The sequence below is a fragment of the Panthera tigris genome, chromosome C2 (assembly GCF_018350195.1).
Source record: "Panthera tigris isolate Pti1 chromosome C2, P.tigris_Pti1_mat1.1, whole genome shotgun sequence".
Lineage (NCBI taxonomy): Eukaryota > Metazoa > Chordata > Mammalia > Carnivora > Felidae > Panthera > Panthera tigris.
In genome coordinates, this window is record NC_056668.1 from 125,809,281 (window position 1) to 125,832,933 (window position 23,653).

Sequence of the window (23,653 nt, forward strand, 5' to 3'; positions counted from 1 at the left end):
TCTAGTCCTCTTCCTTATTCCTCTCCAGAGGAAATCCCTTCTCAGTTATGAGGTGTTATCCTTCTAAATCTTTCTTTATAGTTTTCCCCAGGGGTTCAGAGTTATTCTTTGAAACTCAAATTTACAGTGTTACTCTCTCAAACATAAAAATGAGTTGCAAGGGTGAATAAAACCAAAAGTGTGTAGTGATTATCTTCGTGAACATGGTTCATATTTGACAACTTGTCTTTATTTAGTTTTGCAAAAAGGGAAAAACAAAAACAAGTCATGCAGGTTTCTCCACCCAAACACACTTTAACATTTCCAAAAACTGAGCAAATGCCTTACCTCATTAGATTCTAGAATTTTATAAATACTTTGACACGGTGACATAGATAAGATGCAGAGAAAATACACGGAATTTCATTAGTTTGATTACCTTGGCAATTAATGTTACGAAATTCATTTTCATTGACTAGCATTAAGACCATGATAACCTTCAGTTTTTATCAAGGAGTCAGAGATATTGTAAAAACTTGAAATTTCCAGTTGGGCAGTAATGATTATATTTAGTGAAATCTTTACCAGAAAGTCATATATATACTGTCCTAGTTCTCAGAATTCACATTTCTTACATTCAACTCTTACGAGTACAGTAAAACGCTTCTGTCTGAAAATACGATACTTTGGGTAACCTAAATTAAAATAGCTTTATCTTAAATGGAATGATACTGTTAGCTGTTACTTTTTATAATTACAGACTTTTGAAACAAAGTACAGACCAAAGTAAAAGCAAGAGGATTTCAGTAAGGAGACACAAGGTACAGAGGTAAAAAGCCAAATAGTATTAAAAAAAAAAAAATGTATATTGAATTTTTTTACTTTTTGTTGAGGCTTAGAAATATTTTAGACCATTATGGATAATAAAACCTTTAAATCCTATCTTGGCTAATTAAAAATTATTTTTAATATTTTATGTGAAATAAAATTGCTTTCTCTCCCTGGTAAAAGGGTGGATGAGATAGATGGTAAAGTTCATGTATCACAAATACATAAACTTTTAATCCTAATTTACTAGTCTATTTAAGTTACTGCATATAATTTTTTCCTAAAAATTTAGTCATTTTTAAGCTTTTAGTTCTTTGTGAACTGTTAGATACCAAATTTTAATATTTATGCTTTCTGTAACAGTTAAATGGAAGATTAGTTCTGATCATAAAAGGTAAAATAACAGCAAACTGTATCAGTAAAATAACTTTCGGTTGATGGTGCATTTCCTAAATTGCCCTTATCTCTACTTTTTGCCTACCATAGCCCAAAGTTTATTTCATTGTTTGACTCTCATACCAGTAAGGGGGAACCAAAGCAGGGTGGCAAGGGAAGCTATTTTGACATTCAGGACTGTGGTTAAAGCAGAAAACCCAGGGAAAAGGTGATGACTTTGACAGAGATAGTTGTTAAAAAGTTTCTCGGGGGTTTCTTTCACTTACGCTATTAGAAATTTCCATCCTTTTAAATAATTTATTTTCAGTTTTTAAGGATATTGCAGGATTTGGCTGCATTGTGGCTTGCTAAAAAAAAGGTAGAATTCTGTAATGAACACATCTACTATATAGTAAAGATGAAACTGGTTTCCTTTATGGGTGGCATTATGGTTTTCTTCCATTTTTGTGCTAAATATTGAGGTGATGGAATATTTGAAATAGTTTGTTTTCAACATGAATGGATAATGTTTAGATTGAGGCCTTTACTGTTGGCTTAGTGTAATATTCAGTGATGAATACATCTAGTAAAAATTTTCATATATCACTAAGTCTTCAAGTAGGCCTTTTGATAGGAAATGTAGATGGGGGGCATCAACTAATTTGAAGATTAATAAGTCATTCAGTAATTCTCCACAAATGTTAGATAAAAGGAAATTTTTTCAAGTATGAGTCAAATCCTGTACTTAGGAGTGTTTTTCATCCTATTTTATATAAGATCCACAGTCAGGATGGGGAGAGATTATGCAGAGCTTGCCAGCAAGGTTGGAAGGCCCAGTGGTTACAATACCTGAGGATGTAAAGTGACTAGCAGTTTGGCAGGTCATTGTGAAATTACGTTAAACCAAGTAATAAGTTCAAGATCTTTGAACTCCAGTACACATATTAAAAAGTCTGAGATGTTCTGGCAGTGCTTTTATTACCAGGGGTAAGTCACTTCTGGAGGCCTTTTAACTGCTTTCTCAAGTTCCAGAGTTTTTCTGACTCAAGTTTTCTGCAAGGGAAGGCTTCTTCTGGGCTCCATAGGAGCCCTGAGGGACCTCAGGGATGCTGGACAACAGAGGCAACTCCTGCTTTTGTGCAGAGAATTGTACTTGGCACTGTCCCCAAGAGATCGCTGGTACATTCAGGGGTGAAGAGTGCGGATTCACAGACTTTGGAAGGTGATGTATATCACTGTATTTGGAGAAAAAGGTTTGTAAGGGGTTCGAGGCAAACTGGAGGAGTCCCCCAAATTGAGCATGTGTATCCAGATCTATTGCTTAATGTCTTAAAGTTCCTAGTGCAGATACACACTTGCAGAAATCAAAGCCTTTAAAAAGCAGTATGCAAACTGGAGCATCTCCACAAGAAAAAGATTTAAAATACATATCTCTTTCATGTAGATCTTGGCAGCTATTCTTCATCCACTGACTGAAGCTTTCCACATTTCTCTGAAAGGCTTGAGGTTACTATTTGACTTTTATTGCCTTTGTTTCCAATTTCAGAGGGAGAGACAGGTTCTTCCGTTTCATAATCTTCAAAGGAGCTGAAAGAACAAACAAAAGTGAGTTACCGATTGAAAAAAAACAAAACTTCATTGTTTGGGTAGAAGTCAATATGGCAAACTAGACACTGGAAACTACCAGCTTGCAAAAGTACCCTCAGTTGCTAAATGACAGTTGTGAACAACTGAACCATGCTGGAGGAGACCATGCTTTCATCTAGAATAGAAAACATACTTTCTGTGTTCCTTAAAGCCCAAGTTCATGTTAGGATTTGTTGAAAATTTCAGTGCTGTATCTAGCTTTCCCTAGGAGCGTTGGTATGAATGAGAGCATTATGGAGGCGACTAGGTTAGGGAGGGTGTGAGGTCGATAAAGTACAACTTTATATTATAGACTGCCTTCATTGAAGTGGCTTTCATGCAGAGTGGGGAACGTTCAGCTCAAATTGCTTTATAGCTTTGGTTTCCAAGAAGTACATTTAGATGTGCAAGTGTGTACACAGAGTAGGTTAAAGCCTATTGATGGATTTCCTTCCGTTCTTTACAGAACTCCCCAGCATATTCCCTCTGCCTACTCCCCTTAGAAGTTCTTGGAATCCCCTGAGTTCCATTATTTTCCAGGCTATTCTTGAGGGTGGCCTTAAGCAGGGATGACAATATTATATCTAGTGGGAATGATGGCTGCTTGAAGTATTGATAAATAATATGCTGAGGCTACATCTAGGCCCAGAGAAATCTACATGATCGTTATTACCAATGTTTGTTACAGTATTTGGCATCACCAGCTTATTAAAACCTTACCATTTGCAAGGACTTTTTACACAGGATCTGTGCAGAAATTCCTGAACATAATAGTTCTTTCATCAAAAAGGTACCAAGGCTGGCTAATGTAACCTATGGTGAGACAGGTATACCCAATAGTAGAGGTGGTACCTATTCAACTCTAAAACATTTTTGAATAGAGGGTAGAGAATATTAAACCAACAAACAAAAAGCCTAACTGATGTTTAGAAAACTTCTTGAGTACCAATTCATGATCCTATCAACCATTATTTACAACATCATTTTGCAGAAATACCCCATTCTATACTTTGTTTCCACTCTTCTCCCCATCTCCTTGAGGCCTCAGTGTAACTGGCATCTGTTGGATAAGGAGGCAGAAGGGAGGGTAACTTTGCTTTAAGGGTTGATGGTTGAGCCTCCATTACTGGACCAAAATTCTCAAAAGCTAATTCTAGCAATGCAGTGTCAGATGTTGTGCTTATTTCCTGTCAAGAGTGAAAGACATTTTCTTCTCAGTGCAGATCTGGGAGTAAGTTCAAGAGGTCTGAACTGAGACTCATTCAATAAATATCTAGCCCCTTCCTACCGAGCTTGTACTATAATGGAGGCCATCTGGAATAATGGTTAAGTGGTTTACAGCCTTAGAGCATGGGCTTTGGAAAAGTCAGGTTCCAATCTCAGTTTGATCACTTAATGTTATTTTGGGTATGTTAACACTTCTGCATCAGTTTCCTCAACTAATGAGGTAATAGCAGTTCCTACCCCCTCATAAGGGTCAAGTGGAGATTGGGTGAGAGGACCTACTATTTTCATGATAGAGAAGTGTTCGGGCTTACTACTGGAGCAGGATGGTGACACCTAATCCTATTAAGGGGTCAGGGTCACATTGTGTATGTTATTTGTGAATACAAATTTTTACAGAAGTATTTTTTCCCATTGTAGCCTCATACCAGAAATGGGATTTCTAGCAATGGATTTGATCCGATGTAGTACATAAAGATATCCTAATGCCCTGTGGGTTGCATACAGAGGAAAGCCACCTGCATTTCTTTTGTACTTTCAAGGCACCAAGAGCAGTACTATGCATGGAGGCTTTGGAGGAATCTTCTGGATTGAGGGAGCTCATTTAGAATCTTTGTCTTTTTTTTTTTTTTTTTTTTTTTTGTGATGTTTATTTTAGAGAGAACATGAGCAGGGAAGGGGCAGAGAGAGACAGAATCCAAAGCAGGCTCCAGGATCTGAACTGTCAGCACAGAGCCCGATGAGGGGCTCGAACTCACGAACTGTGAGATCATGACTTGAGTCAAAATCAGATGCTTTAATGGACTGAGCCACCCAGGCACCCCTAGAATTTTTTTATCAGTGTCCTGGAGACTTCTCGTACTCTACCTCAGTGTTTCTCAAATGGAGGCGATTCCCCCCACCCTGGGACATTCGGCCATGTCTGGATGCATGTTTGATGGTCACAACCGGGTGGATTCTCTACTGACATCTAGTTGGTAGAGTTCAGAGATGCTGCTAAACATCCTATAATGTGCCAGACGACACCTCACAAGTGAATTATTCAGCTTAGAACATCAGTGGCACTGAGAAACACTGCTCTAACTCTTGCCCCTTCAGTGTTAATGCATCCCCGAATTCTGGACTAAGCTCTTCTTATTTTGTACTTCTCTGGACGGTCATTCTTTCTTATGGCTTTATCCACCACTTGTTTACCTGCAGTTTCTAAATGTACAAATCCAGCCTCAGCCTCTAAGTTGGAGACTGCCATGTATCCAACTACCTACTCTTATGGCCCTTCCATTATGGCTGTATATACAAAGCTGAACTCCTCCTTCCCACACCCTGGCTCCACCATAATCTACCCCTTTAAAGCCAGAAATCCAGTGATTCCCAAGTTTCTCTTCCCTCCTTTGCCTTCCCCTTTTCAAGTCCAGCCAGTTTCTTATACCACTTAGAATAATACCTGGACACAGTCCTGCCCCTCTCTCCCCATTGCCACTGATTTAGTTCAGGGCACTGTATTTCATTGCTTGGATTGCAATAGTTTTCTAACAACTGGTCTTCTGCCTTCACTCTTGTCACATACCCTTTGCTATTGGCATACCAGGCTTTTTAGCTTGTCAAAATGGGTTCTGGTCTTGGGACCTAATGCCCTTGTACATGTTCTTCTGTGGCCTGCAGCGACGTTACCTTTTGGTTAACTTGTTCTCATCTTTTAATCTGAAAGGTCATTTAAAAGGTTCTTGGTTCCCAGTGCCTGAGTAACCACCATCTCTTTTGTTAAATTTTTGTTTAAATTCCAGTAAACGTAGAGTGTAGTATTAGTTTCAGGTGTTCAATATAGTGATTAAATACTTCATACAATGCCGGGTGCTCATCACAAGCACCCTCTTTAATCCCCACGACCATCTCTTATTTAGATGTTTGCAATGGCTTCCTTATTGGTCTCCCTGCTTCTATTCTTGTACCACTAGCAATTTGAAGATTACTATCTTCAAAAACTGGAAATGGGATTATATTACTTTCTTAATTCTTTTTTAATAGCTTCCCGAGGCCCTGCATGATCTGGCTCCTGTGTATCTTTCCAGCTATATTTCCCTATTGGTCATTATATTCCAGTCATATTGGCCTTTTAAAATGTCCTCAACACACTGTTTCCTGACTCAGAGCCATTGAATATATTTTTCCCTCTCCCTAGAACATTTTTGCTCCCTGCTTTTTTCAGAGCGATTTCCTTCTTAACCTGTAGGTTCTCATCATCTCAGGAATTTTTCTCAGCACCCTAAATTGTAAGTCTCTTTCCATTATTGGCTCACTGTTTCCTTCACAATTACATAATTAAATGTCTGTCTTCTCCACTTGATTATAAAATATCCATTTGCCAACTCACTAATTTCCTTGGGCTATAGAATAGTGCCTGGCACTAGATGCTCAAAATGATTAATAAAAAATGATGTCCTAAGGTAAGGCTCTTGTGAAATGATACATTGAGTTGTCAGGGAAGGCTGAAGTCAGTAAAATGGTGAGAGTGCAAAAGTCATCTCGAAGTCACTTAAGTTAGAACTGTGAGAGTCTAAACTTTATCCTGTTCTCTAGAAAAATTCCTGAGAGAGAGCTGATTCCTTCTAAATGACCACTTCCAGGTTTACTTGTAGGTAACTGGGATTCCTCTGGGCACAAATGAAGATTTTATGAAATATTCTCTGTTAACTGGCTATTTTTGAATGAGTAGCAGGGTCAGAGGATTGAAGCAGAACTCCTTGGGTTCACAAATAGTTCATTAGAAAGCCTACGTATCAAACTGAGAAGAAATTTAACCTAGTATTAACAGTGTTGTTAGTATAAGGAAAAATAATGGTCATATATTTTTCCTAGCAATATGTTGTCTTTAAAAACCTGTTCCCCTAAGTTTTTCCCTCTCAGATGAGCAATTTCTGGACAAAAGTATTAAGGCTGGTTCTGCTGATTCCTGGAATTAGTAGAAATAATGATTGGCACATATATGGTCAGAAAAAGGATTTGTGCGGTTTCAGGGTTTATTTGGGAATTGTGGTCTGATTCTATTTTTGGGATTCTATTTTCAGGGGTAAAGGGCAAGAATATCTGATTCAGGGTTTGAGGAAATTTAAGACATGTTGGCTATAAGCATAGAATAAAATGTTAAGTAGTTCTTTAATTTGGAGTCTCTAATGCTTTAGAAATAGGAGTGGATCAATCTTACCTTTACACCTTTAAATCCTAAAGCACTTACGTAAAATGGATTAACTGAAATACTTGGGAAGTTGGACATTTGGATCAATGAATTTCCTTATTGACCCATTCAGTAACTAGAAATTTTGTTCCAACTCTTGCTAAAGTTTCTTAATATGTACTACTACCCACTCTTCTTGCCTCAGAAGTTGATCTCACTTCCTTTTTGGTCTCTTGCAGTTCCCTAGGGTCGTAAGCCATCTGTTGTTTATTCTTACTTAGTTCGTGTGTAGATAGCATAAAAATTTGGGTTTAAATATATTCTAATTATGAACTTGAAGGGAGGAATAGGGTTCATTCATTTTTATTACTAACCACAGTGCCTGGCATTAAGTGCCAGTGAATATCTATTGAAATAAAATTGGGCTTTGATTTGTTCAATGCAGAAAAAAATTAAAACTATATTATTAAATTCAGGTCTATATAAAGGTGCTGTTTAATGAGCACTATAAAACATAACTTAGAACTATTCTTTTAAGGCTGTAACTCATGCTTTAGAATATTAATTCCTTTTTCTCTTCTCATGCCCCAATATACATACATGTCACCTCCCCTTCCCCCTCCTGCCCCATTATGCCTGCTCCTCTTAAATTTTCCCACTTTGCTGAGGACAGTCAGGCTCCACACAACTCCTTACTCCACACTTGACTCTTATTAGCTGCAGTCCTGGAAGATGATCTGGTGGGTTTGGGACTGGCCTTTTTTGCCTACAGCACCTTCTTTTCCAAAGCTGGTGGAAGTAACAACTCTTTAAAGGAATAATTCATATATTTATATTTAATATAAGGGGAAAAGCTACCTTTAAAAATATTCAGTAGTGCACAGTTCTGAATTCTCTAAATGTCCAATAATAGGGAAATGGATGTGAGTTACTGCTTGAGAACACTTCTGAATCATTAAAAGTCATATTTTTGAACACCCTAGTAGAATTAAGCATCAAAAAGAAGTATACTAAAGTGTAAATAATGGTTATCTCTGGATGACTGAACCAAGGGTGATTTAAATCTCTTTATATTTTACAGTTTTTGTGCAGCAAGCTTATATTTCTCTACTAATCAATAAAAACACAAAACAGGTCTCAGTTTCCTAATATAACAACATGGAGGACCCTTTTGCCTGTTTTACATAATTGTTTTATTGCTGAAGTTTTTTCTGCAATTTCTTTATTGCAGAAATCATAAAAGTGTTAATTATAAAGAAATTTGGCATCCTAACCTATTATCTTCATATAGGTGGCACATACAGTTGAACTGGTTTATGTAACTGGTACCCTATCTGGTTTCCTCTATTATGACCATTCAGTACCTTGGATTTATACAAATGGTGTTGTATGCTGTGATCACGTTGTGTGTTAGAAGTGATAATTCACAATTTTTGCAGCTTCTGTGTTTGCAGTCTTTCACCTCATTGAAATCTGGAGTCATTACTAGGTTATTCTTGAAAGCATCACCTAAGTACCAGCCTTGAATCAGGTGGTACAGGTTCCTGGCACAAAGGCTACTTATGGTGTTTGTTAGATGGTAAAGTAGATGGAGAATTTCAGGTTGTACTTAGAGGGTCAAAATGTCTGGACTCCTGCAGTTATCCTTATAGTGAGGTGAGGGTGGCTGCTGGATGATTGTTGCCTTCTGTGTCACTCAGTAAACATTTGCTAAGGATCTCCTACGTCCCTAACATTTTGCTAGGTGCTGTTATTAACAGATGAATGAAACAATGTTCTTTGCCCTGGAGGAGCCCAGGTTCTAGTGGGAAACAACTCCATTTTTTCCAGCACTTATATGCCATTGTTGGATACATTATATGCATTATCTCCAATCCTCAGTATAGTCCCATTGTTTATGTAACAGATATTTACTGTGTGCCAACTGTGTGCCCTGGGAATGACGGGAATAAGGTGGGTAGTGGAATGGTGATGTTATAGCTGATTAAATTTTAGTTCAGAGAGGTTATGTAATGTGGCCAAGATCACAGAGGTGGTAGTAATAATATCCATTGTTTATTATTGATTACATAGGTACTATCCCTAAGTGCAAAGTATAAAGATATTTACACATTATTTATTTAATCCTTCAATTTAAACAGCTCAGTGTGGCAGGTGGTATCCTCATTGTATAGATGATGCTGAAGCTTGGATGCCTGGGATTACACAGCTAGTAAGTGCTAGAGCAAGGGTTTGAAATTATTAGGTTTGTCTAACTCCAAATTCCATGCCCTTAACCATGATGTTATATCTCCTCTCTTCCCATACAGGGAGTAGTAACAGTAGTAATAGCTACTATTTATCAGGTATCTACTATGTGCCAGGTGTTTAGATATATTATCTTAGATTCTCACAACCACTTTGTAAGGTAGTTGCTGGTGTCATTGGAAACTGAGCCTCAGGAGTCAGATAACCTATCCAGCTGGTGAGTGGTAGGTAGAACCAGATCTATCTGGCTCCTTCCTAAGCCTCTGCTCTTTCCATAGTACTGCCATTCTTCCTCCATTTCTAATAGTTGAGTCTGGTAATTTTTGTTTACAGACTCACCCTGATGTATTTGTAATTCCTCTTGAGGGCTTCATCTCAAGGTGGTATAACCTTGGGATTCTGAGTCTGGCCTTACTTTTGAAAACCACATCAGTCAGCTATTAACAACTGTAAACCCGTCTATTCCTCTGACATTCCAGTTCTCACTCTACAGGGTATGGCTATTGTAAGCCTTCTCTGCCCGCAGGACCTCATCACCCACGTGTGCTGTATGGAGGCCTTATCTTATCTGCTACAACATGAGGAGTGTCCAGCAGAAGCCTCTCATATACACTGGTCGAATTTCATTACACCTGGTCCCTGCATCTCCTCTTGTGACACCTCACCTGTACTTCTGTCTGCATCCCTTTGCCTCCCCTCTCTTGCCTCCAGACACACTTCTCTGAGCACCACAACTGGAAAAAACTTCTGCTTGAGCCAGTTATTTACTCTCTAGCTGCCATCAGTTTCTCTTTTTAGACTAACAAACTTCTAAGTAGTGATGCCTGCTATCTCTATTTTCTCCTTTTGTGGCAGGTTACAAAACAGTATGTAGTATAAATTACATTTTTTGTAAAACAAATTATCTGTCTGCATTCAAATGTCTAGAAGGGAGGACAGGCTATGCTATCTCTGGATGGTGGGTTTAATTTTATCACTAAAAAAAAATTTTTTTTTAAACTTCTTACTTATTTTTGAGAGAGAGCATGAGCAGGGGAGGGACCAAGAGAAAGGGGGACAGAAGATCTGAAGTGGGCTTGGTGCTGAGAACAGCAAGCCCAATGGGCTCAAACTCATGAACCGTGAGGTCATGACTTATGCCAAAGTCAGACCCGCAACCAACTGAGCCACCCAGGCATCCCTGGATGGTGGATTTTAGATGAAGTTTTTTTGTTTATCTGTATTTTCTACCTCTTCTGCTGTGTATACATATCACCTATGTATCACATATTTAAACATATTACCTATGTAAACAGATAACACTTCTTTTTCCTATTTATTCAAGTAATGTATGTTTGTTAAAAGAACTTATAAATTATAGACCAGTATAAAAAAATACTTGCAATCCCACAGCCCAGAGTTAATATTTTGTAGCCTTATCTTTTAGATTGTATATATAGATGTACAGATTTGTAATAATGAAATTATAATTTTCTAACCCCCCCATGTTAGTTTTTGTGTAAGCACAAATTTAAATGTTTGCATAATATGACACATACACAACATGATTTATTGAACTACTCTATTGTACATTTGTGTTAGTTTGATTTTTAAATTTTAGAATGACCAATGGCCAATGCCAGTTGTTTGGATAGAACAATTCTATCCAAATTTCTGATTATTTACAATAGATACCCCAAACTGGAATCCTGAGTGAAAGGGTATAAATTTAGGCTGTTGCTACATATTGTCAAATTACTTTCCAGGGAGGTTGGGCCAATTTTTCTACCAACAATATCTGAAAGTGCTTATCTTACTGGACAGTGAGCCTAGAGTGAGGTGTTACTGTAGGTGTGCTTCTTCGGTGAGAAGCACTCTGAGAACCACAACTGGAAAAAATACTTCTATGAGAAGCAGTTAAAATACTTTAATTGCATCTGTTTGTTTTCCTTGCTTAGGCAGGAATCCTGTCTGTTCTCCAATATCCGATAATGCTTAGTATATAGTAGGACAGCAATCATTTACTGAATTAATATTATCCTTTAACAAATTATCTTTTAAAAATTGTTGCCAATAAGCCAAAAACTTTTTGACTTGTGCTTTTTAAATATTTTACTGAAATATAACGTACATGGCATATGTAATTCACTGATCTTAAATGTTCAGTGTGTTTTAGTAAATTTCTACAATTGTGCAAACAATACCACAATCTAATTTTATAACACTTTCATTCTTCCATCTGCCTCTCTTCTCCTTTGTGCCTGTTGGATTCACTCTCCACTTTCATTCCTGGAACTAGGCAACCACTGATCTGCTTTCTGGCTCTATTAATTTTGACTTTTCTAGAAATTTCATATAAATGGAACCATATAATATGTAGTCTTTAGTGTTTGGCTTCTTTCACACAGTGTTATTTTTGAGAGACTCAACCATGTTACTGCATGTATTAGTTCTTCTATTTATTGACATATAAATGACATACAATGGGTTACTTATATTCATAAATTTTGACTTTCTGTATATACCTGTAAAAGCATTACAACATTCAAGATCACAAAACTATCCATTCCCTTGCCTCCCAACCAAAGTTCATGCCCTCACTGCTCCTCTCCCCCAAGTTAACCACTAGTTTGTTGTCATGATAGATTAATTTGCATTTTCTAGAATTTTAAATAAATGGAATCAAATGGATTATACTTTTTTGTCTAGCTTCTTTCACTTAGCTTATTTTGAGATCCATTCATACTGTGTTTATCAATGGTTCATTCCTTTTTTTTTTTTGCTAAGTAGCATTCCATTTTATGGATATATTTTATCAGTTTACCAGTTTGATGGATATTTGGATTATTTCCAGTTTTGGGCAACTATGAATAATGCTGCTATAAACATTCACGGACAAGTCTTTGGGTAAACATTTTTCTTGGGTAGATTCCTAGGAGTGCAACTGCTGATTCATATGATAAGTGTATGTTTAACTTGTTAAGAAATTGCCAAAATTTTCTAAAGAGAATATATAATTTTACATCCCCATCAGTTCAATGTATGAAGTTCCAGCTTCTCCACATTGTTGCCAACTAGTGATTTTAGCTGGTGTATCTACACTGTGGTATATCTCACTGTGGTTTTAATTTGTATTTTTCTAATGTCTAACAGTGTGGAGCATCTTTTCATATAGCTATTTGCTGTTTGTATCTCTAATTGTATTTATTCAAATCTTTTGTCTGTTTAAAAATTAGGTTATTAGTCTTTTTATTACTGAGCTGTAAGAAATCTTTTTATATATTTTGGATATGAATCCTTCCTTTATCAGGATGTTTTGGGAATATTTTCTCCCAGTTTTTTCCTTTTCTTAATGGTGCCTTTGGAAGAGCAATAGTTTCTAATTTTAAAGGAAGTCCACTTAATCTAAAAGTAATTTTTTATTGCTCTTTGCCTGATCCAAGGTCACAATGATTTTCTCCTCTGTTTTATTCTAGAAATGTTAGAGTTTCTGCTCTCACATTTAGGTCTTTTATCCACATGGAGTTATTTTTGCATATGCTGTGAGGTATGGATTTTGGTTCTTTTTATGGATATCAAGTTATTTCAACATCATTTTTGGAAAGACTATTCTTTCTCCACTGATTAAAAATTTGCCATCCATAATAGGGTCTATTTCTAGAGTGTTTAATTGATCTATGTATATACATGCTAATATGCCAAGGTGTCTCAATTGTTTGCTTTATAGTAAATTTTGAAATCAGGCAGCCTAAGTCCTTCAATTTTGTTCTTTTATTATTTATTTTTATTTTAAAAAATATGTTTATTTATTTTGAGAGAGAGAAAGAGCGTGAGCAGGAGAGGGGCAGAGAGAGAATCCCAAGCAGGCCCTACACTCAGGATGGAGCCCAATGCAGGGCTTGATCATGAGATCGTGACTGGAGACGAAATCAAGAGTTGGATGTTTGAGCCACCCAGGTGCCTCAAGTTGGTTCTTTTAAAAAAGAGTTTGGCGGGGCGCCTGGGTGGCGCAGTCGGTTAAGCGTCCGACTTCAGCCAGGTCACGATCTCGCGGTCCGTGGGTTCGAGCCCCGCGTCAGGCTCTGGGCTGATGGCTCGGAGCCTGAAGCCTGTTTCCGATTCTGTGTCTCCCTCTCTCTCTGCCCCTCCCCCGTTCATGCTCTGTCTCTCTCTGTCCCAAAAATAAATAAAAAACGTTGAAAAAAAAAATTAAAAAAAAAAAAAAGAGTTTGGCTATTTTAGGTACCTTACACTTCTACATAAAATTTAGGATCAGTTTGCCAATTTCTACAACAAAAGCCTGCAGGGATTTTGATAGGGAATTTTGGTAAATCTGTAAATTTGGGGAGAACCAACATTTTAACAATACTTAACTTTCTAATCCCATTTAGGTCAGCACTGTTTTGCAGTTTTCAGTGTGCAAGTATTATAGTTCTTTGGTTATGTTAATTTTTAAATATTTTGTTCTTTTTGATGTTAATGTGAGTAGAATTATTCTTTTTATTTGGATTTCCCTACTGGATTATTCACTGCTAGTATATGGAAATACGACTAAGTTTTGCATATTGAACTTGTGTTCTGAGATCTTGCTAACTGCTAATTCATTAGTTCTGATAGCTTTCAGGTAGACTTATTAGTATTTACTGTTGTCAGGTTACATAATCTATGAATAGTTTTACTTTTTCCTTTTCAATCTGAACACGTTCAGTGTCTTTTTCTTGTCTTACTGCAGAAGATAGGAGGACCTAAGTTACAATGCTGAGTAGAAATTATGAATAGAGGGGCGCCTGGGTGGCTCAGTCGGTTGAGTGTCCGACTTCAGCTCAGGTCACGATCTCACGGTCCATGAGTTCGAGCCCCGCGTCAGGCTCTGGGCTGATGGCCCAGAGCCTGGAGCCTGCTTCCAATTCTGTGTCTCCCTCTCTCTCTGCTCCTCCCCCGTTCATGCTCTGTCTCTCTCTGTCTCAAAAATAAATAAACGTTAAAAAAAAAAATTAAAAAAAAAAAAAAGAAAGAAATTATGAATAGAAACATCCCTGCTTTGTTCTTGATCTTAGCTGGGGGAAGGCATTCAGTTTTTTACCGTAAGTATGATTTAACTGTAGATTCCTTTTATCCTGTTAAGGATCCTTCTGTCCTTACTTCTATCTTTACTTCTATCCTTACTTCTACCCTTCTATCCTTACTTGAGTGAGAATTATTGTGAGTGGATGTTTGATTTTGTCAAATGCTTTTTCGTGTGTCTATGGAGATTACTTTTGTCATTTATTTATTAAAAAAATTTTTTTTAATGTTTATTTTTGAGAGAAGAGAGAGAGAGAGTGAGTGAGCATGAGCAGGGGAGGGGCAGAGAGAGAGGCAGACAGAATCTGAAGCAGGCTCTAGGCTCCAAGCTGTCAGCGCGGAGCCTGACTTGAGGCTCAGACTAACAAATGGTGAGATCATGACCTGAGCTGAAGTCGGACGCTTAACTGACTGAGCCACCCAAGCATCCTTATCATTTATTAATATGGTATATTAAATCAATAGAGTTTTGGGTGTTAAGCCAGCCTTCTGCTCCTGGGATGAACCCCACTTAAAGTATAATTGCTGGATTTGATGTGCTAATTTTTTTAAAAATAATTTTTGTATTGAAGCTCTTAAGGGATATTGGTTTGTAATTTTCATTTCTTGTAGTATCTTTGGCTTTGGTATCGGGTAGTACTGGCTTTATAAAGCAAGTTTGGAAGTGTTCCCCTCTACTGTTATTTTCTGAAAGTATTTGTGAAACACTGATATTTTTTTCTCCTTAACTATTTGACAGAATTTAACAGTGAAACCATCTGGACCTGGACCTTTGGTGAAGACCTTTAATAACTAGCTCATTATCTTTGGTTGATATATAGTCTATTTAGATTTTCCATTTCTTCTTAAATCAGTCTTGGTAATTTGACTTTTTCTAGGATTTTGTTCCATTTCACCTAAGGTGTGAAATTTATTGGGATGAAGTTGTTCATGATATTTCTTTGTAATTATTTTAAGTTCTGTAGTGTCTGTAGTGATGCCTCCTCTATTCCTAATTTTGTTAATGTATGCCTTTTTTCCCCCCCTTAATCCAGCTAAAGATTTATCTTAAAATCTTTACAAAGAACCAACTTTAGGTTTCATGAACTCTTTCATATTGTTTTCCTATTTTCTATTTCATGGATTTCTACTCTGGTCTTTTATTATTTCCTTCTTTCTACTTATTTAAGCTCTGGTTTGCTTTTTTCTAGTTTCTTAAGGTGGAAACTCGTATTATTGATGTCAGACTTGAGGCATACATATTCCTCTAAGCATTGCTTCAACTGCACCTCATACATTTTCATATGTTCTTTTATTTTCATTCATTTCACAGTAATTTTCAGATTCCCTTTGGTTTCTTCTTTGACCCATGTGTCCTTAAAAGTGTTATTTAATTTCCAAATATTTTGGGATTCCCTGATTCCTGTTATTGATTTCTACTTTAATTCTATTATGGTCAGACAACATAATTTATGTAACTGTAATCCATTTGGATTTATTGGATCTTATTTTACTCACTTATCATATGGTATGTCCTGGAGAAGTTTCATGTGCACTTGAAAAAAATGCCCATTTTGCTATTGTTTTGTGGAGGGTTCTTTATATATTGATTAAAGTACATTGTGTTGTTCAATTCTTCTGTATCCTTACTGTCTATCTAGTTCTGTCAGTTACTGAAAGAGAAGTTGTTGAAATCTCCAACTATTCTGACTTGTCTGGCAATTTTTGTTTCATATATTTTGGGGATTCTGTTCAATATTTAAATACATTTAAAATTATTATAATTTGGCTACTATATTTTAACTGTTGGTGAAGTGGGAATTTTCCTGTTTCTTTCCTGGGTGAAATTTCTGTCTTCTGACTGTTTTAGAAGTGGTCAATATTCATGTTCTTACTGTTGATTTTGAAGAATGTGATTTTTAAAATAATTTTTAATGTTCATTTATTTTTGAGAGAGAGAGTGTGAATGGGGGAAGGGCAGAGACAGAGAGGGAGACACAGAATCCAAAGTAGGCTCCAGGCTCTGAGCTGTCAGCAAAGAGCCCGACATGGGACTTGAACCCACAAACTGTGAGATCCTGACCTGAGCCGAAGTAGAACCCTTAACCGGCTGAGCCACCCAGGCACCCCTTGAAGAATCTGATTTATAAAAGAATATTATTGATCATATGATGCAGTCCAATTTGTTTGTCTTTTGGTTGTGATACAGAATTTGTCACTTCCTAAATGTCACATCTAGAAAGTATTTCCTTATAAATTTCTCCCATTACTTTTAAGCTCTGAAAGTCTATTTACCTAACACGCAGACATTAGTTTCATATGCACTTTTTTTCACCCACCACAGAGGGCAACATTTTACTGACTAGTCTTTTCGTGACGCATTTAAGACACTGTCTTTATCATACACACACGCCCTGTAGTCCACCACACCTTTCTTTCCTAAACTCATTACTATTCTTGTATACTTATTGTTCTATTTAGAATTAGCTTATCAAGTTCCACAACATATTTTGGGGAATATATCAAATTAACGAATTAATTTTAACATGGTGAACTGTCTTACACCTTTTGGTAAAATTTTATATTTTCTTCATATATATTTTCCAAGTCACTTTTCTTCTTGATATTAACGAATGGGATTTTTCCCTATTGTATTTTTAACTGGTTATTTCTGGGGTGTGGGATTAACCATCTTTATCATTAACAAGGTACTCATCTCCAGTTTGCTTAGTTTTAAGATTTTTTTCCAAACCAGAAAATGTATTAAATTTTATCATATGCCTTCAGAGAATCAGTTTATATTTTGTGTTTGTTTTCCTTAATTTGTTAATGATAGACTTTACAAAGTTGAACCACTGTAGCAGTCTTGGCATAAACCCCACTTATGATGTATTCTTTTATATACTGGTGGATTTGACAACTTATTTAACCTTGTGTGGTTCAGTTTTCACATATGTAAATGGGATATCAGCATCTACAAAAAAGGGTTTGTGAGCACTCAATGAATTACAATATTTAGATTAGTGCTTGGTACATAGTGTGCTGTGTGTGTGTGTGTGTGTGTTTGTGTTTATAAATTAATAGATTTATTTTTGTTTGAATAAAATTATTTAACTTCTTCTATGTACTTAGGTCTATACTGTCATCCTTTCTCATGCATTTTGAGAGTAAAACCTAATCAATTTATTTTAGTCTACAGGTTACAAATTTCCCCCTGTCCAAATCTCATGTTTTAATAAATATATAATGCATAGTTCTAAAAAGACTAGAATTTGAATTTTGACTTCCACTTTAACAGTTATTTTGAAATATATTTAGAGTATTTTTCAACTTTATTTTTAACTTTCTAGGTATGTGTATTTTAACTTTTTGTTGTTAATTTAAGGTTACATTTTAAGTTGTTGCAATTTCCTTCATGCCTTAATAAATAGGCACTTTTGTGATGGCTCCATGTGTATTTCTTGGGTACCAGGTATACTGTTGAGTACGTCTTTGAAAACGTTCTAATTTCTATTTTCTTTCTTTCTTTCTTTTCCTTCCTTCCTTCCTTCCTTCCTTCCTTCCTTCCTTCCTTCCTTCTCCATTTGATTTGTTGGTTTTTACAAGACTGCGATGTCAATTTTGCCTTGTATTTCTATCAGATATATTTTATGTTGTATAAAGTTCATGAATTTATTCTCATGGCCAACTGTTGAAATACGGGAAGTCTCTTTTAAAGCTTTAAATTCTACTTATCTCATTAATGTTACCATACCTGATTTATTCTTGTTACTATTCATTTGACTTTTAACTCTGTGTTAGGGATGGATCTAAAGAATAGTATACAGTTTGATTTTTTTTTTTTAATTTTTTTTCAACGTTTTTTATTTATTTTTGGGACAGAGAGAGGCAGAGCATGAACGGGGGAGGGTCAGAGAGAGAGGGAGACACAGAATCGGAAACAGGCTCCAGGCTCCGAGCCATCAGCCCAGAGCCTGACGCGGGGCTCGAACTCACGGACTGTGAGATCGTGACCTGGCTGAAGTCGGACGCTTAACCAACTGCGCCACCCAGGCGCCCCTACAGTTTGATTTTTAATTCAATGTGAATTTTGTTATTGACACTATATTTGGACTTATTCTGGCCATTTTGTACTGTCTATATCTTTTTGTCTCTTCTTTCTTACTATGGTGGACATTCATTGTTCCTTTATTGGAATAGTATTCTCCTTTTTTATGGCCATTATTTTCTTTTTAAAAAAATTTTTTAAATGTTTTTATTAATTTTTGAGAGACAGATACAGCACGAGTGGGGGAGGGGCAGAGAGAGGGAGAGACAAAATCTGAAGCAGGCTCCAGGCTCTGAGCTGTCAGCACAGAGCCTAACTCGGGACTCCAGCTCATGAGCTGTGAGATCATGATCTGATCCAAAGTTGGACGCTAAACCGACCAAGCCACCCAGGTGCCCCTATGGCCATATTTTCTGATTTCCCTTTGGAAAACATGGTTTGGATAGACCTGATCCCTGTAGAAGCTTGGTTCTAGGCCTCCTTCAGGAACTGGTTCAGGGATTGGACCTAAACTAAGCCAATTAGAGCCAAAGGGACACAAATCCTAGGCTTTGGTTGGAACTTAGGGGAAAGGGATTTTGTCATTTATTTGAACTTGAAGCTATTAAGTGATCATCTTGCTGCCACATATGAAAAACTTGCTAAGTGTGAAAAGATGAAAGAAGAATATTATCTAAGAGATGAAAGAGATGAAATCTGAGTCTCTAAAGTTAGTACTACCCCCTGGACTTTTCATTTCTGTAAGCCAGTATTTCTGGGGTTTTTTTTTGTTTTGTTTTTTGTTTTGGCTTATGGTTAGGATACTTGCCACCAAAACAATGCTGATAACACGCTTGTCTTCTAGTAGACTGAGTTTAGCAGATTGAGTTTTCTTTACCCAATTTTTCTCAGCTTAATAATCTATTGTCTTTTTCTAAAAAAATGATTAGAGAGTTTTCCATTTTGTTTTTATTAGTGGTTGACCTTAAATGTTTAATACACATATTTTAACTCTCTAGTCATTGTTAGAGAAATATAAATTCATCAGCGTTAATACTCTCTAATAAAGATTCATAGTGTATTTCCCTGACCTCTTTTTACTCTTAATAGTATGTGATCAGTATTTTTTAGTTCTAAGAATAGATTTTACTAATTTTGTTGCTCATGCTTGTTTCTTGCATCCCACTGTTTCCTTGAGGATCTGTTTACCTTTTTGCTGAAGAGTATCCCTTAATACTTCTTTCAGAGATAGTCTGTGGTTGGTAACTTTTTGCATCTTTGGATGTCTGAAAATGTATTTATTGGGCCCTCATATTTAAATAGGAGTGGAATTCTAGATTTAAAGTTATTTTCTTTGCAGTAATTGAATGATATTGCTCCATTTCTTTTTGCATTCACTTTGTAGGTAATCTGTTTTTTTTCTGTCTGATAGATTTTCAGTTCTTCTTTATCTTTTATGTTCTGAAATTTCACTCTAGTACAGGACTGGCAAACTACAGTCTGTGGGCCAAATCTCTCCACTTGTTTTGGTATAGCCCAGTGACCTAAGAATGGTTTTTACCTTTTTAAATTTGAAAAAAAAAAAAAATCACAAGAATATTTCATGACATGTGAAAAAATAAAGTTTATATCTCAGGGCATATTAGTAAAATTTCATTGGAAAACAGCCACATTCATTTGCTTACATATTTTCTATGGCTACTGTTATAGCCATATATATGTCAGAGGTAAGTAGTTGTAACAGAACTGTGAAGCCTAAAATATTCACTACCTGGACAGAAAAAATTTGCTGGCCCCTGGGTATATTTTTATTTGTTTAAACAGAATTCTGGGAATTATCTGGCTGTTATTTCTACTGGTTTCTATAAAGATTTCTTACTGTAGTATCATAATATCCCAAATCAAAAAATTTTCATCTGTGTCCATTCTATTATTCAGCTCAATGACTGTGTTTTTCATTTAAAAATTTTTCTTTCAATTTCCAAGAAACTGGTCTTGTTTCAAGAGGGCAGTATTCTCTTACCACTCCAAAAATGGTAAATAATACTCAACTTGAGGCCTTGTTCTTATTGCTGTAGTAAATCGCCTTCCAAGAGTGAAAGTTCTTCCATTTGTTGAGTATTTTATTACTTCCAACTGTTTGATATTTGTCCACTTTTCTATGTAGCTGGGAACAGACCGCTCCCTCTGTTTGCACTGGCTTCTTATTAGGAGGGGGCAATGAGAGGTTGCTAGTGTTTTCAATGAGAATGAGGGGCTAGATGGACCATGCTGCTGGTGTGGATATTTCAGTGGTTGTGCTTTCTCTGTTCCAAGATCCCACACTCTTGTCTTTCCTTTAGGAATAGGATGAGATATACAAGGTTTGACCTACCTGGACACTGCTGCTTCTCATCTCCTCCTTGCGTGGAGTTTTCAGCCAAATTCAGGTATGGATCATCCTTAAGTGCTGCTTCCTTTATTTGTAGCAATTATCTTCTGCATGCTGCTGCACAGACTGCCTCTTCAATCGGATCCCATCTCCTTTTCGTCTTTTAGTCCACTGAAAGTTTCTCCTCTTAAGTGGTGCTCTGTATTTTCAAATGGTGTGAGAGACTGAAAACTACAGTATGCTTTCAGACTACCTCCTTAAAATGAGAAGCTGGTCTGAATTACAGTTACTCTTTAGAGGTCCACTGAAGTTTTGTTTGTAGCCTAATATATATTTTGTAGATGGTCTATGGACAAAACCTACAAAGGTATTTTATCTATTTTCAGGGTATAGTTTATTATGGCTGCAATAATAGGCTCCAATTTCTCCTTTTATTTTCTTTTTGGAGTTATTGTTTCAAAAATCTGATGCTGTCAGATGCATAGTTTTTTTGACTATTCATTTTTTTTTTCTTCCAAGATTTTATTTAAATTCAAGTTAGTTAACATATATTGTAGTATTGGCTTCAGGAGCAAAATTTAGTGATTCATCACTTAACATATACACCCAGTGCTCATCCCAACAAGTACCCTCCTTAATGCCCAACACCCATTTAATCCATTCTCCCCACCCACCAACTCTCCACGAACTCTCAGTTCTCTATAGTTAAGTCTTATGGTTTTCCTCCTTGTTTTCATCTTATATTTCCTTCCCTTCCCCTATGTTCATGTGTTCTGTTCTTACATGCCACATATGAGTGGGATCATAGGATATCTGCCTTTCTCTGACTGGTTTTGCTTCACCTAACACACTCTAGTTCTATCCACGTCGTTGCAGTTGATGGACATCTGGGCTCTTTCCATAATTTGTGAGGCTGTACACATTGGGGTATATGTGCCCCTTCGAATCTGTATTTTTGTATCCTTTGACTAAATACATAGTAGAGCCATTGCTAGGTCGTAGGGTAGTTCTATTTTTGAAGAACCTCCATGTGGTTTTCCAGAGTGGCTGCTCCAAAGCATTCATTCGTTTTTAATGCAACCTTTGTTGTTAATACATAATTGAATCCTTTTCTTTTAATAAGTGAGTTTATTCCATTTACATTCATTGCCTTAGTTCTGTCATCTTCAGGCTTTGTGGTCTGTGTTTTTCTTTTCTGTATACACATTTTCTGATTGAATTGGAATAGTCTAGCTTTGGTTTTTCAAGTGTTAAATTAGTATTCCTAAACCCTCAATTTGACTTATAGCTTTAAAGGGTATCTACTGAGGTTTTGCCAGTGAAATTTACATATACTTTCTTCCTCTTTTCTACCTCCCATTTTCATTTAAATTGTCATTTCTAGGATGTTATACATATATTTCCTCTTCCTCTCTACATCCTAGTTTTACATTTCTTTTTTCCAGATCTCTATTCTTTCTACATTTGAATGGATTGAATGCTATTTATTTCTTTTCCCCAATGGTTGCTACATTTCCAGGCTCTTTATTTTGGTTTGTTTCTTGGTTTTATGATTGTCTTTTTTATAGAAGAGCTCATGGGTGCTATATTCCCTTCAGTTCTTACATGTTGAAAATACCCACTTGTGTTTTCATGCTTGAATGTCATCTGGGGTTAGTATAAAATTTGAGATTATAGAAATTTTTTCTCTGAAAAAGTTGTATGTGTTGTTTTATGATCTTCTAATATTCATTTTTACCATGGAGGTATCTGAGGCGAGGGTGATTTTATTTTTCCCTTGTCTGAGGACTTGAATTTTTTAAGTGGAAAAGAAACCCAATTAAAGTTTCTTTCTTAAAGTTAAAATCAAGTTAGTTAACACATAGTGTAGTCTTGGCTTGAGGAGTAGAACCCAGGGATTCATCTCTTACATATGACACTCAGTGCTCATCCCAAAAAGTATCCTCTTTAATGCCCATTACCCATTTAACCCATCCCCTCACCCACCTCTCCTCCAGCAACCCTCAGTTTGTTCTCTGTATAGAAGAGTCTCTTATGGTTTGCCTCCCTCTGTTTTTCTTATTTTTCCTTCCCTTCCCCTGTGTTTATCTCCTGAGTTCCTCAAATTCCACATGAGTGAAATCGTATGGTATCTTTCTCTGACTGATTTCACTCAGCATAATACCCTCTAGTTCCATCCACATAGTTGTAAATGACAAGATTTCATTTTCATTGCCGAGTAGTATTCCAATGTGTGTGTGTGTGTGTGTGTGTGTGTGTGTGTTTATATGTATATACATGCACACACCCCACATCTTCTTTATCCTTTTTCCAGTGGATGGATATTTGGGCTCTTTCCATACTTTGGCTGTTGTTGATAGTGCTGCTATAAACATTGGGGTGCACAGTGCCCTTCAAATCAGCATTTTTGTATCCTTTGGATAAATGCCTGGTAGTGCAATTGCTGGGTTGTAGGGTAGTTGTATTTTTAATTTTTTGAGGAATATCCATATTGTTTTCCAGAGTGGCTGCAACAGTTTGCACTCCCACCAACAGTGCAAAAGGGTCCCCCTTTCTCGACATCCTCACCAACATCTGTTGTTCCCCAAGTTGATTGTAGCCATTCTGACAGGTGTTTGGTGGTATCTCATTGCGGTTTTGATTTTTATTTTCCTGATGATTTTTCATGTGTCTGTTAGCCATCTGGATGTCTTCTGCCCATTTCTTCACTGGATTATTTGTTTTATGGATGTTGAGTTTGGTGAATTCTTTATGGATTTTGGATGCTAACCCTTTATCCAAT

At 36.5% G+C, this 23,653-nt stretch overlaps 1 protein-coding gene and 1 long non-coding RNA gene across 4 annotated transcripts in view; one reads left to right on the forward strand and one right to left on the reverse strand.

Moving 5' to 3' along the window:
- Positions 1–21: 21 nt before the first annotated feature.
- PPP2R3A (protein phosphatase 2 regulatory subunit B''alpha) overlaps positions 22–23,653 on the reverse strand; it is a 217,867-nt gene continuing 194,235 nt past the window's right edge. For both annotated transcript variants that reach the window (XM_042956215.1, XM_042956216.1), the window contains exon 15: positions 22–2,769. In XM_042956215.1, coding sequence (XP_042812149.1) covers positions 2,637–2,769 — 133 coding nt within the window. In that variant the 3' untranslated portion in view covers positions 22–2,636. The remainder of the gene's footprint in view (positions 2,770–23,653) is intronic.
- Positions 732–21,007, forward strand: LOC122230467. Of its 2 annotated transcripts, none has more exons than XR_006207427.1 (3): positions 732–808; positions 2,729–2,787; positions 20,843–21,007. It is a non-coding gene; the product is annotated as an uncharacterized LOC122230467 (long non-coding RNA). The 2 variants fall into 2 exon arrangements; XR_006207428.1 differs by having other exon boundaries at positions 732–800.